Source organism: Falco biarmicus, chromosome 2 (assembly GCF_023638135.1).
Source record: "Falco biarmicus isolate bFalBia1 chromosome 2, bFalBia1.pri, whole genome shotgun sequence".
NCBI lineage: Eukaryota > Metazoa > Chordata > Aves > Falconiformes > Falconidae > Falco > Falco biarmicus.
Window position 1 is genome coordinate 699,813 of NC_079289.1, and position 17,966 is coordinate 717,778.

The window sequence follows — 17,966 nt, forward strand, 5'->3', positions numbered from 1 at the left end:
CACCCTGGGCCACCTGTCTGTGCCCCCTTCCCCCCCGTCCCCGGCCAAATCAAGTCCCATTTCATCAGCTTGGGAGGGTTGCGCTCACTGTCACCGGGTGCCAGGGGCTGCAGGTGGCTCTGGGGAGGGTCCTGCTGTGGGGACCCTGTGGCTATTGGGGTGTTAGTGCTGTGGGAGGTTTTGCAGATGGATGTGAGCTGTGGAATCATTAAAACGCAGAGCCAGAAGCCTCTGGAGGTGGAATGTGGCAGGGGGTGGCTGGGGTGGGTCCTCGCCTGTCTCCCCTTCTGGTTTGCTGCCTGCCGCATGGCACGAACGTCACGCTTGAGGGGAAAAAAATATAGTCTAAAAATAATATGGGGCTTCCTGCCCAGCCCGGGGCAGGTGAGAAAGTGCTGCTGTGCCCCCCACCCCTGGCATGGCCTTCCTCCTCCTCTTCCTCCTGCCCACACTGCTGACCCGTGGTGCAGGCAGGCAGTGCTGCCCCGGTTCTGGGCACCCAGCAAGTGGCCGGGATGGCACTTGGACACCCCAAATCTGCAGGTGAGGGGGGGGGGGGGATGGTTGTTCAGAAAGGCTTCTGCAAAGGTGGGGAGCAGGTGCATGCGGTTGGGGGTACCCATCCCTCTGTGCCTGCTGGCCACAGCCACACGCTGCAGCTTGCCAGGGTTGCCGTGGTGGCGGGGGGTGCGTGGGGATGCCCTGGCTGCTGGGGGGGGCTGTGCATGGGGTTGGGGTGCTGCTGCACCCTGCTGAGCCAGCTCTTTCCAGGCAGAGGGTTTTGGGGGGTCCTGGCAGGGAACGGGGCCTGTGCCATGGGTGTCGGCTGCACCAAGAGGAGGCAGGAGCACAGCAGGGCTGGCAAAGGGCCCCCCCAGCCACAGCTGGAGCCGTCGAGCACTTCACCAAGAGACTTTCACTTCCCGCTTTCGGGAAGGTGAAACACGGGCCGACTTGGTTTTGATGCTGTGTGCTGGGTGCCATGGATGATTCCCACGGAGAATGGAGGTGCTGTGCCCCCCAGGATAGGTGCTGATACCCCCAAGCTGCAGCCCCTCTTTCAGCATGGTCCCCCCCCCGGCCATCACAGGACCTCAGGAGATGGGGGGCAGCGCTGTGCCCAGCAGGGCTGCCGGGGGGGAGGGCTCTGCACGTGGGGTATGGTTTCCTGACCTATTTTGCAGGCAGCTTCCAGAAAGTGTGTCAGGAGCTGAGAGCATCCCAGTCGGGGCTCAGTTGGGCAGGGACATCAGTTGCCAGATAGTTTTGCCCCTTTTTTTGCTGGATTTGCCCCATTTTTTGCTGGATTTGCCCCTTTTCTGGCTGGCTTTGTAAGGCAGGCGGCAATGCCCCCGATGCCAAGAGTTCATGTGCCCTCATGGGCGCCACAGCCCAGGGCACACTTCACCTTCCTGGGTTTTACTTTCAGGGGGAGAAGGGAAACACAGGAGGGCCCTTGGGAAAATGAGGAACCCCCTGTTTCCCTGCCCCCTTGTCCCTGATGCCTTCCTGATTGCCTTCCTCATCACGCTCCTCATCACCCTCCTCACTGACTTCCTCCCACTGTACATCAGAGCAGGGGGGAGCGCCCCCCGAGCTGCCCCATCCCACTGCCCACAGCCTGTCCTGTGGGTCTCGGCTCACGGCTTTCCCTCCTGCTGCTCTCCCCTCCCAGCTGCTGCAACGCCCCTGGGCACCGGGCGAGCCCATCCTCAGCTGCCCTGCACTCCCCACGCTGCCCTGCACCCCCCAGTATCAGCCAGGCACCCCCCAGTTTCAGCCACGCACCCCCGCACCCCCTCACCCCCGTGCACCCCCGCAGCGCCGTGCACACCCCTCACCTCCATGCATGGCTGCCTTTGGGCCGTTCCCACCGCTGGGACCTTGGCAGCCCGGGATGGCCTTGGAGGAAAGCAGGGTGTGTATGAGCTATAAAGCAGCCCCAGCAGCCTGCAGCGAGGCTGGGGGGCCAGTCCTGGCTGCGTAAACATGAAGCACTTTGAGATTTGAATTGCTGGCAGGAGGAAGAGGCTCTGAAGAACCTTTTCCACTCCTTGATTTTGATGACTTTGCAAGATTTGACTTGATTTCTGAATGCTGCCTGGAGCACAGTGCATTTGAATCTTGTTTGCATGTTGTATTTACTGGCCTGGGCTCCGCTGTGAGATCTTGAAAATGAAACAGCTTCGTCTTCCCAAAGCGAGACCTTTGCAGCTGCTGAACTGATGGGACTCTGTAGAGGTGAAGTGCCGGAGTAGTTTCGGTGGGAGGTCTGTGGGGTGCAGTGCTGCCGGGAGCCAAGGCTCAGTACGGTCCCAGGACCCTGCTTCTGCTTTTGGGCATTCTCTGCTCGCCAAGGATTTGTGCCGGCAAGTTTCGGTGTGAGGATGCGGCGCTTTCAATTCCCAGCCGAGAGCATCAGTGGCTGCGGCAGCTGCAGGCAAGTCAGTTGTGGGCTCCTCTGCCAGGATGGGTCCATCCCCCGGCACCCCCGGGACACTGGGGACATTGGCCCAGTCCCAGACGGCCACGGTCCCAGCTCAGGATCCTTTCTTAATTGAGGCAGAAAGGGGTAAAAATCACCTCGGTGCAAGGCTCGTTGCCCAATGTGGCCAGGACCGTGGCGGCTGAGTAGCCCCCTTCCCATCGATGTCCAACCTCATTCCCACAGGCCCCCCCCCCGACCTGGCTGCGTGTCCTTGGTGCCCACCAGGATCCCCAGGGGTGAGGGCTCACTTCCCTCCCGGTGGGGTCCACGGGGGTCCTGGGGTGGTGGGGACGTGGCAGCCACCTGGCGGCTCATCCCTTCTTCACTGGTGGCCAAGGCTCAGCTTGTCCTGCCAGACCCAGGACACCCCGTCCTTGGTGCCCCGGTCCCTGCTGCAGTACCGGCTAGCCGTGCCACGCCGCTTTCCGGGGACCACCCCCCCCAGTTTCTTCCTTCCTCTCTTGCCGAAGGCCCAGCCCCGTCACACCATCAGCCGGGGCTCACCCGGCACAGGGGTCCTGCTTCCTCCTCTCCCATGGTGGCTGTGGTGGGGGCTCCTCTAGCGTGCTGAGATACTACTGGTTTTACCGGGGCCGTGAAGCTCTTGCAGCACGGTGGTGAGCTGCGAATGAGCAGTTATTGCAACACATCCCGCCGTGCGTGCGCCAGGCTCGTAACGCCCGTCTCGGCTCTTCAGCAAGTTCTCGATCACCAAGGAAGCATTTGAGGAAGTCCTTGGGCGGGCAGAGACCCCTCCGCAAGCCGCCGGGGAGCCGGGCATGGGCTGCGGGCATGCTGGCCAGCTCGCCCCATCCACCTCCCGCAGCTGAGCTGAGGTACTGTGCTTTGCCCGCTTTAATTAGCTCTCCTTGATTAATGAGCCCAAGGGCCTGGGAAAGGGGAATGCTGGGGTGTAGGCAGGGTTTGCCTGCCCTGCCTGCTGGGTTGCCGGCACTGGAGGAGGAATTGGGATGGGAATTAGACTCATCAAGCTGGTGCTGCATGCCTGACGGGTTGCTGTGCTGGTTTTCCTCCAACCCGTGGCTGCTAGCTTGGGTGCCCTTGGAGGGACGGGCAGGGAGGAGCTGTTGGCTGACCGCGGTTTGGCTGGCTGGTGCTCGGGGATAGTGCTGCCATGAGCCCAGCTGTTGCCGGAGCCACTCGGTTCAGCTCTGCCGCCAACGCGCTGACCGGCCCTGGTCAATCTGCTTGACTCCCCAGCACCTCGTTAGGTGTAATGATGATTTTAGCTGGGTGCCGTGGGGCTGCCAGTGTGCAGGAGGGCTGTGTGCAGTCACACCTGTGGTGGTCATGGCTTTGCCGGAGCCGGCGAAGGCAGCGTGCTTGGCTGCCGTCCTCAATCAGAGCCCACCATGCTGCCCATCACACATGCAGCTCTTCAATCTGGTGAGCCTGGCCCTCATTACTGCCGTGCACGCTCCTGCTGCCCTTAGAGCCACCTCCTCTGCTTTGTAGGATGGGAGCCCCACAGCCCCAACAGCAGCGGTTGGGATGCGGTGGGCGAAGGATGGGCACATCCCTGCAGTACCGGGGGCACGGGGTCTCCTGCCTGTGCCTGCTGTACCGTGGGGATGTGCCACGTAACCCCAGCACAGACCCTCAGGCAGGGAAGCTGCAGCCCCGGTGCTGGGGGAGCCTTAAACGGAGCGGCTGGTTTGTGTTGGTGTGTGCCAGGGCCACCTCTCCATGCTGGCAGTGCTACTTAGTGCTTCTGGGCGGCTGACACATGTGGGGCTGGGGTGCCAGGTGGGGCGAGAAGCGGGGGGCACAGCTGTTTTCTTGCTTGACTCTGCTTTGGAAAGGAAGCCTGGACACAGGGTTCTCCCGGGGCTGGGGATGCTGGTGCAGGGAGATGGGAGCGACAGGGAGAGGGTCCCTTGGTGGCGGTGGAGCCCCAGGAGCTCAGTGTGATGCTCAGCTCTCCCAGGGCTTGCATGCAGGTGACCAGGGGAAAAGAGCATCCAAAACCCTCCACTAAGTTGAGGGCATCTGAGTGGGGCTGGTGAGGAAGGGGTGGCTGTGGGAACCCCCAGAAAAGCACTCAGTACCCCTCTCAGAGAAGAGGGGGTGGCTGAGCCCTTGGTCCAGACTATGGGGACAATGGGGGCCACCCCCAGACCCCCCTCGGTCCTCTGTCCCCAGCATGGGGACCCCGAGGGCAGTGTGGGCTTGGGATGGGGCTGGCGGGGTCTGTCCCTGGCCCCTGCCAGCCCGTGGCATGTTTTGGCACCCCAGCTCACCCTCCCGGCTCGCAGGCAGCTGCCCATCGCTGGCCTGGTCCCGGGGGCGGTTTTCAGCCCTCGCCTGCCCCTCGTCACGCCACTCTTACAGCCTTTAAGTCTCTTACAAAACAGCCTCGGCCGAGTTGCCTAATCCCGGGGAGGAATGCGGTGGGTAAGCACAGCGAGGCTTTGGGAGCCGAAAGGGGCGGTGGGGGCCAGGGCTGGGGTGACCCCCCCGGTCCCCAGCAGCCAGCTGGGTTACGGCAGCTCTCCGGGTTGGTTTTGTTTCTGGAATTGCCTTGTCTCTTTTTGGACAGAGGTTAAATGATTAATGACCGGAGGAGGGAACCCAGCAAGGTCATCATGAATGATTTACTTGGCGAGGGCGAAGGGCTGGGGAGTGACGGTGAGCTGCCAGGCCAGCTCACCGGGGACCCAGTGGATCCCTCGGTGAAGCTTTGTCCCTGGTCCCCATTGAGCAGCAGTGAGTCTCCACGGCCACTCCAGAGCTTCGTTGGCACATGTGTGGTGCTGGGGCAGTGCCAGTGGCCCCTCGCAGTGGCACAGGGTTTGTCCCAACTGGGGGGGCATGGGAAGAGGTGCCCCACACCAGCGGCACAGCACAAACCCATCTGCTTCCCACTCACTGCCCAAGCCGAACTGGTGGTGCCACCGGTGCCACTGCTGCGCATGCCTCTCCTCCTGGCCAGGCTGCCCGCAGTGCAGGGGGGCTCATGTTGTGCCCACCCCCTGACATCCCAAATTCCTGGCTGCTGGAGGTGGGTTGGCTCCCCGCAGCTCTGATGGTCTCGGCACAGAGCTGAGGCTGCTGTCACCTGTGGCAATGGGTAATGCTCACAGTGACCCTTGCTGGGAGGGGTCACACGTGGGACCCCCCCACCGGTGCCACCGTGTTTCCCTTTGCTCCTCCACAGACAGTGCCTGGCCAGGGGGTGAGCCTGCCTGTGCAGGCAGCACCGGACATCCTGTGACTGCAATGTCACCCAGCGCCATCACTTGTCTATTTTTAATAATAGATGGGTTGGGTTTTTTTTTAGCTGTGGAGGTGGGAGAGGGGAAGGGCTGGTCTGCATGTGTGGGGATTTTATGCTGTTTCAGGGATTTTTATGCTGCTGGTTAGGATTACTGGGACTAGTGAGAAGGTCCTGGGTGCTGCAGGTTTCCCAGGTGCAGCCAGCACAGAACTGCAGGGGTCAGCTGGCCCCAGGGTCCCCATTGCTCCTTCCTCAGCCGGAGATGGCCGTGTGGCTTTTGCAGCCTGAAGCAAAGCCAAACTGTGCCAGGAGGTGCCAGGGAAGAGGCACCGCAGCCAGACCCCTGCGGCAATGCTGGGATGCCTGTGTCTGGAGGCATGGGGGCTGCCTGCTGAGACCCACGGCGGGGACCCTAGGGTGCCACGGGGGTCTGCTGAGCTGGGCTGTGCCCTGTTAGCACCGGGAAGAGGCTGAGCCCTTGCAGGCAGGCTCCGGGCCCGGAGCTGCCTGAGTCAGAGAAAATGTGACTCTGACGGGCAGATTTCATGGTCGGCCTATTTACAGCACCAGGAAATCCTCTGGCTCCTATTTAGCGGGTCTAAAAAAGCCTCTGGCAAACCAAAAATAAGATGTGTTCTGGGGTCACCGGCAGTGCCGCGAGGAGTGCAGCCCGTGCACTGGCATAGCTGGGGTCTGCCTCCTGGCCCGGGCTCCTGTGCCCACCCAGACAGCTGGGCTGCGGGGGGGGGGGGGCTGTGGAAAGGTCAGGGGGTCCCGTACCTGCTGCTCGGTGAGATAAGTGGGCTCATCCCTGCTGGTGGCTATGGTGTGGCACCGGTGCCCTGCTGCCCTCCCAGAGTCCGCCAAGACCTGGCACACCGAGTGAGCCCCTGTGTCCCCCCTCCACCCAACCTCCAGGTGCCCCAAGGGTGCTTTGCCAGGTGGGTGCACTCCAGGGTGCTGTGCTGGAGCAATGCAGAGGGTTGCTGAGGACAGCTGGGGCTGCAAGGCCAGGCTGGGAGCCAGGGGTGATGCCATGGTGGGCACGTGGGCTGCGAGGAGGGGTTTGAGTTGGGGTCTCCAGCAGCAGCACCTTGTCACTGCTCAGACTGGGGACAGTGGGCAGCAAGGACCGTGTTTGCATGCAGTGATCAGGATCTGGCCCCTGTCTGAAAGCCCTGAGCTCACCCCCAAACCAGATTTAAGACCAACTGAGGACCAAGCAGGCTGCAAATCACTGCGAGTTTGTGATTGCTCTTGCTCTCTTGGGGCTTGAGGGGACAACATTTTGTGACCTGTGGGTTTGACTGGGCTGGGGACAGCCTGGGAGAGGGCCTGGGAGCTCCTCTCAGCATCCCATTGCCATGTGAAGAGGCTTTGTCTGGCACCGGTGAGGTGCTGCCTCCCAGACACATCTGTCTGTCCACGTCTCTCCGTCTCTCCGCCCTGGCTTGCTCAGGCAGAGGCTGGGAGCAGGGAGGGCGGGGGGCTCTCGGGGTGGGGGTGGGGGCTGCCTGCCCATCTGCAGCAGTTCTGCAGATATTGATGCGTCACCTCCACTTCCCATCGATTAGACCATAATTGCCCCAGCATCCTCTGGCACTGCCACATGCACTCCTGTGCAGGGTCGGATCCCGAGGCTGATATAAACGGGGGCTGGAGCAGGGACCTGCATCTGGGGGAGCAGCCAGCAACTGCCCCCTGTCCCCAGAATCTGGCGTCACCCCCACCAGGTGCCTGGGACACCCCGCTGCCCCTCAGCACTGCCACCGCTATGTCCCAGTGGCTTCTGCTGCCTCCTCCTTGTTCTGGGGTCTGGCTGCGGGGGCTTCATGGCCAGCGTGGGACCCCCACCCTGCCCTGTCCCTCACCCCACATATCACTCCCCATGCATGGCGTGATGCTGTGGCTGGAGAGTGCGCCAGGGCCGCGGCTCTGGCGAGCCTCGATGGGGATGGCGTCTACACTTAGATGCCTAAACTGGGACCCTCCAGCATTCCTGGGTCCCTGCAGCCCCCCTCGGTTCAGGGGTCCAGGTGCCAGATCCTGCTGGGAGCACAGGGTGGTCAGAGGTGAGGAGCTGCTCTGAGAACCAGGCAGCTTCACTGGGAAACGTTTTGGGACCCTGGGCTGTGGCTGGTGCGTGGTTTAGGACCAAGCCTGACCCCAGGCTCATCCCTGTTGTCTCCATCCCCAGGTCCTGATGCTGTCCTGAGCCTCGCCGGACGCAGGGGATGCACTGAGCGGTTTGAGGTCTCTGCGGCTGGGGCCCTGCCATGGAGGAGGGGGGGTCTCTGCCGGTGGCCACCTGGCTGGCTGCTCTCCACCTGGACCAGTATGTGGAGAGCTTCCAGCAGAGCGAGCTGTGGACAGTGTGGGACTGCCGGGCACTGACAGACGAGGCTCTCACCCACCTTGGCGTGGTGCTGCCTGGCCATCGCCGCCGCATTCTCCTGGGACTGCAGAAAGCCTTTGCTGAGGTGACCCCGCCAGCTGGGACCCCCCAGCCCCCCGCCAGGAAACCTGTGCCCATGAAACGCCACATCTTTCGCCTGAGCTCCGTGACAGTGCCAGGGCAGCTGGAGCAGCCGGAGCAGCCGGAGCAGCCAGAATCCCGGTGCCCGGTGGTGCCTGGTGGGTCCCCACTATTGGAGCCGGAGGGGGCTGTGAGCTTCGCCCAGCTGCCCCCACCCATCCCACCCAGGGTGGGTTGCCGCCCCCCCCTCAAATTCTCCCCTTCGCTAACGGGTGGCAGCCCCAAGCCCCCGCCCCCGCCCCCCAGCCACCCCCCAGCCCCGAAGGTGCCCTCGCCACCGCCAGCCCTCACCAAGAAGCCCCTGACCGAAAGCAGGGTGAGACCCCCCCTGCCACCGCTGCCAGCCAAGCGTCACCAGCTGGAAGCCAAATGCCAGTCTCTGCAGGCCCCCCCGCCGCCTGCCCGCCCGCCTGTGCTGCCCCCCAGAGCCATGTCCCACAGGAGGTAAGGGGGCTGCAGGGGGGCTGAGTCTGGGGGTGCTCTGAGGCAGTGGGGTCCCCCGGGATGTGAAGGCTGCTGTGATGGGGGTGGGATCCTTGGGTGGGTGCAAGTGGGGATGGCAGGGGTTGCCTGGGGGTACCTACATCCTCCCATCCCATTTTCTGGGGTCCTCCCCCAGCTCCAGCACATCTTCTAGGGGTATCCACACCCCGCTATCACCCCCAGCCGATTTCCTGGGGTCCCCCCACAGACCCAGCACACCTCCTGGGGATACCCCCAGGCTCCCCCAGCCCCAGCACATCTCCTTGGGGGTACCCCCAGCCCCCCCAGCCTCAGCAGTTCTCCTGGGGTTCCACCCCACCCAGCTCCAGAACATCCCCTGGGGGTACCTCCAGCCCCCAGTCCCCAGCACATCTCCTGGGGGGCCCCAGCAGGGTGGGGAGGTGACGGGAGGAGCTGTGGCTGCTGGTGTCCGGGCCAGCGGTGCCCTCTAGTGTCACGCTGTCCTGGTGGCGGGGTGCCCCAGCGACACCCCAGCTTTGTCCCCATCCTCTTTCCGGGCGGGGGGGGGGGGGGGGGGGGGGAGGCAGCGTGAGGGAGGGGCACATCCTGGCCGTAGGTTCCCTGGGTGCCAGGCGCTGCGGCGTCTCGATGCGGCTCCCGGGGGGGCCGATATATTTATTTTGTTGTTGGGTGGGTGCGGCCACCCGGTCACCCCAGCCTGGCTTGTGCTGGGCCCTGCGCGCCCCCCCCGCGGAGGCCCGGGGAGCCCACCACACGCCGTGGGATCGGGCAGCGAGCTGCCGGGGGGGGAGGGGCGGGGGGACCGGGAGCAGGTGGCTGCTGTGGCCGGATGACACGAGAGCAAGCTGGGGTTTGGTGAGAGCAGTGCTCGCAGTCCTCCCTTCACATCATGTGTGTCCCCCCTGTGCCCCCCCACCCTCCGGCCGAGCCGCAGCACCTCCCTGTAAGCGCAGCATTTGCTGCACCAAGGCCAGGCTGGTTTTGCTGCAGCTGCCAGAGCATCCCCCTCCCCCACACCGTGCCATGGCTGCTGCACCCCAAAATCCTGCAGAGCCGAGGGGGAGGAGGGTTCTGGCAATCGGGGGGAGAACGGCGCCGCTGGGTGCAAGCATCTCCTGGGGTGAAGGGGGTGATGTGGTGGCTGCACCTGGGATGCTGAGCGGGGCTGCATGGCCTCCCTGGGGGGTGATGCTGCGGTTGCCCCCGGCCGTGCACCCCCCAGGATCCCACCAAGGATCGTGCTGCTTGAGCTGGGGGGACCCCAGGTGGTCCCCGAGGGGAGGCAGAGCCCTGCTCCCGGGGCAGGGGGGTGTTTTCGCCATCACTGCACCACCTGGGGGTGGTGGTGCTGGATGTGACCCCCTGCCCCGAGGGGTATGGGATGGGAATGGGGGGGCTGGTGGATGTACCTCCCAGGCTGCCTGTGTTTCTGTCCCAGCTGCGGAACCCCTGTTCTTGCCTGGGTGAGGTGGGCAGAGGTGCCCCCCCCGACCCGTGCTTTGCCCCCCACCTGGCGCCGATGCAGCCAGGGAGCAGGAGCTGAGGAGGGGGCTCGGGCAGCTGGCGGGGCGGGGGGGGGGCACCCATCCGCGGGGGCTCCGGGATCCGGCTCACCACTGAAGCCGTCCTTGTCCCAGCAGCCCCGGGGACTGTCCCTGTCGCTGCATTTCTGGACCGAGGTGGTCCTCAAAATCCCCCCCGAGCCACTCTTCACCCTGCCCCGGCACTGGACCGGTGCGGCCATGCGGCGCCGCGGCCGGCTCAGGAAGTTTTGCTCGTGGGCGAGCAGGGGCAGGAAGTGCTCGGGGTGACGAGCTCCGCTCCCCGCGGGCATCACCTCGCCGGCCACCCCCCGCGCTGCCGCATCCCACCCTGCCGGGGTCCCCGGCTGCCTGCCCAGGTAGGGCTGTCACCGCTGCCCCCGCGCTGGCTGCAGCGCGTGTGCGGGACGCGGCGGACGGGGCTGCCGGGGGTTTGGCACGGGAAACGAGCGCTGCCCGCCGCGACGTGCGTGCCGGGCCTCCTCGCGCTCGGCCGGCTGCCGCCTGCCCCTGCCCGCGCCCGGGGCCGCTGGGTCCGGCAGGGCTTGGGTCGGTAGCGCAGGGCTGTGGGTCACCAGCTGCGCTGGCACGGCACGGCACGGCACGGCACGGCACGGTGGCTTTGCTGGGGCAGAAGTGGCTGGCAGGCCAGCTGCCGGCGGCACTGGCTTCCGCGGAGAGGAAAAGCTGTGGCATCACCACACTTTCCGTGTGCCACCACGGTGGGCGGCTGGGACCCCCCTGCGCCAGCGCACCCAGCCAGCGTTCCCTTCCTCTGCTTCTCGCTTTGCTTGCTTTGTTTCCCTTTGCCTGGGGAGCCGTTCCCCCCCCACCCCCCGCAGGAGCTGAGCAGCCGGGCTGGACGCCTCCTCCCAGCCCCGGTGGGTAGCTTGGGTTGGGGGGCGAGGGAGAGTGGGAGCTGCTCGGGCTCCCTCAGGAGCAGCTGGGCCAGGAGGCACCTTGCCAGAGGGTTCTGCAGATGCTGAAAGTTTGGGTGGCTCAAACAGCAGCTGGATCATGGTGTGAGCATCACTGGACCCCCGGGGCCTGTGGGCAGCAGCAGGGAGCAGGCGGTGCCCAGTCCCGGCGTGGCACCGGGGAGGCACTGCTCCCTCCTGCCCTGCTGGGCGAGCTCTGGGGCTGGGATTCACTGCCGGAGCTGCCCCGGGGGTTTCAGTGGTGGCACAGCCATGCCCACCAGCTGTGGGGTCTGCACATGTCCCCCTTGAGCCGCATGCCAGGGCGAGTGGACACCTGGCCTGGCTCAAGCTGGCGGTGATGTGCCCAGCGTTGGAGGGGACGGGGACGTATCCTCGGGGTGCTGGCAGCTGAGGGTCCATCAGGCCCCGCTGTGGCTCCCCAGGGCCTCTGTGGTGACACCACAGCTACGCCCCCTGGCTGAGCCCCCCATCTGAGACCCACAGACTGTGCCGGAGCGGGGCTGCCCATGGGGCCCCCCGCGCTCTCAGTGCACTGATGCATGTGTGGCGTATACATTACACGTATAAATGATGCATAAATATACCTTAGAATACTTGTGACAGTACTGAGTAACTGCAGTGGCTGTATACAGCAGCTCTGTGTGTGTATATATATGTATATATAGGTTTCTATACCTTGCCACTACAGTAGATCTGTATGTGCCAGCACTTGATTACTGTTGTGGATCTATACAGTAGGGTGTGGATAAATTGATGAATTACTCCAGTGCAGGTACATACTTGGTTCCTATAGAGATGTGTACAGCAGGGAATGTATGGGCTGGAGCTTGGTTCCTTTACAGGATGTATATAGCAGGGGATGTCTAGGCTGGTGGTTGGTTCCTATGGAGGATGTGTATGGCAGGAGATGTATAGGCTGGTGCTTGGTTCCCATAGAGGATGTGTACAGCAGGAGATGTATAGGCCGTGCTTCATTCCTACCGAGGATGTATATGGCAGGGTATAGCCCTGTGCTGGGGCTCGGTGAGGGGTGCGTGCACAGGCAGCGCGTTGGTTTGGGGCCGGAGCCTGGCCAGGGCCAGCGATGGAGGAGGTGCCGTGGTGCAGGAGAGCCAGCGCAGACAAGGGGTGCATTCAGGCGGATGCAGGCAGGCGTGAGTCACCCCGTGGCGGCTGTTCGGTGCAGGCTCAGGCACCGGCCAGCCCGATGCCGGCTCTGCGTGCCCAGTGGCACGTGCCAGTGAGCTCCAGGAGCCACCTGTGCTGTGGCTCCTTGGGTTCCCCTGGGGACCATGGGGTGTCCAGCCTGAGTGACTTCAGTCCCGCTGGCTGGGAGTGGTGGAGCCCACAGCCCCAGGGGAGTTGCTGCCCACCCCAAAACACCATCCCCTGCCCTGATGGTTTGGGACCTGCCCCAGGCTGCCTGTGGTTGGGGAGCATGGAGGTCCTTGGGCATGTGGAAGATGCTGCTGGGCTGCTCAGGGACCTAAAGCAGTGGGGTGATGATTGCCCACGTCTGCGGTGATGCTTGCCCATGTCTGGATGGTGCTTGCCCACGCTGGAGGTGATACTTGCTGCATCCAGGCTAACGCTGGAGCATCCCTGCCCGTGCAGGCAGCAAGCAGCCCCAGGCAGGGTGAGGGACCCGGCAGTGCCATCGGCCTCTGCCATGGCACTGCCTGGCATTTCTGGGATGATGCCACCCCACCTGTATCCCCTTGCTTCCTGCTGCACCGCCGTGGTCCCCACAGAGCAGCCCCCCAAGCAGCTGGGCTGGGGTGTAGAAGGGCAGTGAGTGATGTCCAAGAAGGTGATGGCAAAAGGCTCCTTCTCTGTGTTTGGCCAGGGCTGAGCACAACCTGGTGAGCTCAGGGAGGTGGTGGTGGCCCTGGCAGAGGTTTGGCTTTGGGGTGCTGTTGCCTGTGGGACATCAGCCCCTGACCCCCCCAGCTGTGTGGTTGCTGGTGTGGAGGGGGACAGCAGATAAGGCGCTGGTTGGCACTTCTGTAATGGCAGATATTGCACCAGCATGACCCTGCCCGGAGCGGGATTGGCATTGTTTGGGCACAGCTGCACAGGGTTTTTTGGGGGTGTGGGGAGTGATGTGGCACCCCCGCTACCCCACGTGGGGGCACATGAGGCCCGAGGATGGTCCAGTAGCAGGGGATGACCTGGAGAGCGGGCAGAGAATGGGAGAGGGTGTTTTAGGAACTGGGGTGTTATCTGCACCTGGGTGCTGCAGTTGCCTGTCCTGCCGGCCCAGAGCTGGGGGGGTGGGGTGGGCTGGGCAGCACTGGGGCAGGGGCACAAACAAGTTTTCTCCCAAACACTCCTGAGATGTCTCTAGAGAGGAGACAGAGTTTGTCCTTGGGCAGCATGCCATGCCTGCAGAGAACGGGACAGCCAGGTGCTCATCATCTCGCGGTTGGCCTTGGGGCTCGTGCTGCACACCCCCCGGTCCCGGGGGTGGGGGAGCAAATGCCATCCTGGGTGCTAGTGTGGATACAGACCCCATGTGGGCTCTTGCTGGGGGCTCTGTGGCTTGTGCACTGTCACCCCCTCGTCCCTGGGTCCCTGCACCTGTGGGTGCCAGCCCCCGGCCCCAGCAGCCTCTTGCCTGGTGGTGCTGAGAGCGATGCTGCTGCCCTGGGCTGCAGGGACAGCTCGATGCCTGCCTCTCCTGCCCACGCTCCCCTGCCTGCACTCCCCTGCCGTCCCTGCCAGCATTCCCTAATGTATGGATGGTTGTGGTTGGTTCCCATGGAAATGGCTGCTGAGAAATGAGGTCAGCCTGACCCAGAGGAGAGCCAGCGCTTGTCCTCCCCTGCTCCATGCAGGCAGCCGAGGGAGAAGTTTCCTCTCGGCAGCTCGCCCTGAGCTCCGGGAAGGCTGTCGTGCACTGGCCGTGGGGCTGGGGGTCACCGGGGACAGGGACAGGGATGGCCGTCCCCAGGGCTGGCTGGGTGCTGGTGGCAGCCTTGGTGGTGCTGAGCTTTCCGCAGCGTGGCCGTGGGGCGATACTGTCAGCTGCGCCGGGGTTTGGTGCTCGGTGGGATTGGTCCTGCACCGGCTGCTCCGGCTGGGGTTGCAATGGGAGGTGGCAGGGCCAGGGATGGGGATGGTGGCTTCGGTGCCAGCGTGCATGTCCCCTGGGGTTTGCCCACCCGGCTGTGGGGCTGCGAGGGGTTCGGGGTGGGAGTGGGCTCTCTGCCTGCCTCCCCTGCCTTCCCCCTGGCCTCGGGGCTGGTCTATCAGGTGCCTCGTATTTTTAAACCCTGAAGAAACTTCCTTTTAATTTCCTGCCTTTCAAAATGCCATCGCTCCAGAGGTTTCCATTTATTGCCCATCTGCCTGCAATTGTCAGGAAGGCAGGAGCAGCTGAGCCTGGATGCCCAGGGATCTTCAGGCAGGAGAGCAGCCCCCCGGGGGTCCCTCTCCTCCCTTGGCCAAGATTTTGGGTCTGGGGGCATGGTGTGCTGCTCACTGACCCAGGAGAAGCCCCAAAGTCCATTTCCAGGGGGCTTCTTGCTGCCTCAGCAGCTGGCCTGCATCTCCCGTGCCCACCCCACCGCTGGGACCCTGGTAGGCTCCCTGGGACCCCCGGTCCCACTGGGGGACCCTGTGGCCAGCTGCAAACCAGCTGAGGAGGCGGCACCGCCGTTGTTTAGGTTGGAGGAGAAAAAACCCAACAACCTGATCCAGGATGTGGGCTTCAAGGCTGTAGGCGGCTTCTGGTGTCCTGGAGAGCCAGACAAGGAACCTGAGCCGTGGCAGCCGCGACAGGGAAGTGAGGCTGGAAGCCAGGAAATATTTTCAGGCTAGAAAAGCATTGGTATAACCAAAAGCAAGCTGAAGTCTTTGCCGTGGGAAGCTGTCAGGAATTGATCTGGGGGCTCGGCTCTGCTGGGGTTTGGGGTATTTGATCCCTTTGTGGGGGAGTAAAGCTGGTGCTGGGGGTCCTCTTGCACTCTGGGACCCCCTGCTGATGGCGGCGGGTGCATCGGGGTTTGGAAGGCAGGGCAGGGGAGGTCTGGGGCCAGTGTAAGGCAGCACTTGCTCCTCTCTCCTGCAGCAGCCCTGCCAAAGAGGAGGTCCCCGTCCCTGACAGAGCAGCCAGTGTCCCCCCGTCCCCACCAGCCCTCCTTCCCCGCACGAAGCCACCGGCCCCGCTGCTGCCGGAGCTGCCCTCCAAGGCCAACCTCCCCTTCGTGCCGGAGTTTGGTGAGTATGAGGGGGGCTGAGCCTGAGCCTGTCCCAAATCTTCCCCAGGAGCGCTGTGCCATGGATCCCCCCTTCCTCCATCCCCTCCTTTGCCTTCTGGGCTGGGGATTTTCAGGGGGTACAAGATCTGGGCTGGGGGTTTGGATGCACCCTCTCTTGGGGGAGAGCAAAGGGTTTCACAGGCTCTGAAAGCAACCGCACCAATTCATAGAGGAAGGATAAACCCGGCGGGGAGTTGTTAAATGCATGTGCGTTAGGGTGTCCCTGAGCCGCAGCTGGAGGGGGCTGGAGGGTGCTGGGGGATCACGGCAGGAGCAGGATGCAGCTCTCAGCTCTGGTGCTGGGACCCCCAGCTCCCTGCCGAGCTTTCGTCAGCTCTTTGCGCCCACCAGCCTCCTCCTCGGGGGGTCACCAGGGCTTGACCAGCTGCAGGGAGGGCTGCTGAGGTGGGGACCCCCGAGGAGGGTTCCAAGGCATTGCCTCGGGTGCAGCCCTGGTTGGGAGCAGCTGCTGCTCTGTAACAGCAAACCCTCAGCTTTATCTGCTCCTTTATTTAATTGTGTTAATCCAGCTTGACTAGCTCTGCTGAAAGGAAAAGGAAGGGCAGGGCTCTGCGAGGTGCTGGGTTCCCGCCCCGGGTTATGCATGGCCAGCAGCCATGCGGGAAGTGGCACTTGGTTTAACTGGGAGCTGGGGTATGTTTCAAAAGCTAGGAGAAGCCATCGACAGGGAGGTTATTCTGTTGCGGGGTGTGGGGAGGAAAGCTGCTCCTGCTCCGTGCCTTGATGGGTCGGCTGGTCCTCTGCACCAACAGCCAACGAGCTCTAGGTGCTGCAAGGTCTGCAGGGGGGGGGAATCCCTTCTGTCCCCACCTACCTGCACCCCTCATCCTCACGAAGCCTGGGAGCATCCTTGCCCTGCTGCCAGCACTGGGGCTCCCTGCACTGAAACAGCATCCTCTGGATGAGGATTTTGGGGAGAAATCTGGTCTGGGTTACCTCAGGGTTTGGAAGAGGGTGTCTGCAAAGGACAAGCTGTCTGGGGTCACTTGTCCCTGCAGGATGGGTGCTTGCTGGCCAGGATTTCTTCTGCCATGGGTGCTGGGCAAGGAGGAACCATCTCCTTTCTCCTGTCCTTCTCCGGGATCTTATTTCCCATGCATGCGCAGGCTGAGAGCCGCTTGCTTCTCCTGTCTCTCTGACAGCTGATAAGGAATGGAGGGGGAGGGAGGGAAATCCACCCTGAAAAACAAGCTGTAGGAAAAGCCCCAGGGATCCCCCCAGCAGCAGGAGCTCCTGGGCAGAGGCATGAGAGCCTGGATGAAGCTGTGGTGCCAGGGCTGGTGGCACCCAAGTCCCCTCCCGGCGGTGCCAGGAGGGTCGTGATGGTGCTGGGAGCTGCCACAGGTGGGACTTTGCCCTTCCCTGCTCTTCTCCAAACTCCTTGATAAACCCCCTGTTGTCTCACCGACAGAGCACTTGTTTGCCAAGGGTAGTGTGAAGGGGAAACGAGCTGTGCCAGCACCCTCTGTGCTGGGCTCCAGCGCTGGCATGTCCCCAGGCAGGCAGGGACAGGCAAAAGGGTGGCAGGGGGTGGCAGGACCCCTCGCTCCACTCCAGTTGATTCCCAGCATCTTCCCTCTGCTTTTACAGATGATTCAGACTACGAGGACTCCACCTGGGAGGAGGAATTAGCCGGACCTGCTGGGGACATGGCCGACAAGGTTGGTCCCACCATGGGGCTTGGTGGTGGGCAGGAGCAAGTGGGGTGACTGTCCCCGAGGTGCTGGCCTTGGGCTGCTTTGGAGATACCCGTTAGGGTTGGAGGAGCAGGTCTGCAGTGGTTGGAGAGGAGGTTCTGCCTCGCTGAGCACCCACCGGGTCTCCCACGGGGGCTGCAACCCTCCCCCCGGGCAGCAGCGCCAGGGTCCTGGGGGACCAACACCGCCCGTGCAGCCTCTCTGCAAACTTGCATGCACAGAGTGCGTGCTAGTGGACATCTGCAGCACTGCACCCTGAATTCAGTCCCTGGATCAGCGATTTGTATCTGCTCCGGGCCCCCAAGGCCGGCCTGGGATGGGTCTGGGTGGATTTGAGGGGTTGCAGCAGCCAGAGAGACCCCTGAGTGCCCGGAGCCCCCCATCCGCCTTTGTGTGGGAGCAGGCTGATGGGGAGAGATGCTGCCGTGGCTGCCTCTAACCCCGACCCCGCTATCCTCTGCCCAGGGGGCTGCAGTGTGGGGCGAGGGCTTGCAGATAAACAGCCGTGGCAGCTGCTGGCAGAGGGTCCCCTCTGTCTGGTCCTGCCTGGCCACTCTTCACCCCCCACTTGCAGCTCCCGACACCCCCACAACAGGTCCCAGCTGCATATCTGCCCGCCCCTGCCCAGCGAGGGGGAAATGCAGAATTTCTTAGCAAGCACAGACATTTTTGGTTGCTATAAATAACCAGCCTGGCACTCAGCTCCTCCCTATGGCTGCGCTTCCATCCTGCTGTGGGTGGGAGCATGCCCCTTCTTCCCTGGGGCCAGCCGTGCCC

At 63.5% G+C, this 17,966-nt stretch overlaps 1 protein-coding gene across 13 annotated transcripts in view; it reads left to right on the forward strand.

Annotated features, from left to right (window-relative positions):
* ARAP1 (ArfGAP with RhoGAP domain, ankyrin repeat and PH domain 1) overlaps positions 1-17,966 on the forward strand; it is a 47,251-nt gene that overhangs the window by 5,034 nt on the left and 24,251 nt on the right. For 8 of the 13 annotated variants that reach the window (XR_008820356.1, XR_008820357.1, XM_056329497.1 and 5 more), the window contains exons 1-4: positions 2,756-3,324; positions 7,924-8,706; positions 15,282-15,430; positions 17,083-17,153. Coding sequence is in view for 11 of the 13 variants with exons in the window: in XM_056329497.1 (XP_056185472.1) it covers positions 8,003-8,706; positions 15,282-15,430; positions 17,083-17,153 (924 nt within the window). In the remaining 2 variants the exon portion in view is untranslated. Of the gene's footprint in view, positions 1-1,841; positions 2,441-2,755; positions 3,325-7,923; positions 8,707-15,281; positions 15,431-16,721; positions 16,837-17,082; positions 17,154-17,966 lie in introns of those variants that run through there. The other 5 variants (XM_056329492.1, XM_056329495.1, XM_056329493.1 and 2 more) reach the window with 5 other exon arrangements.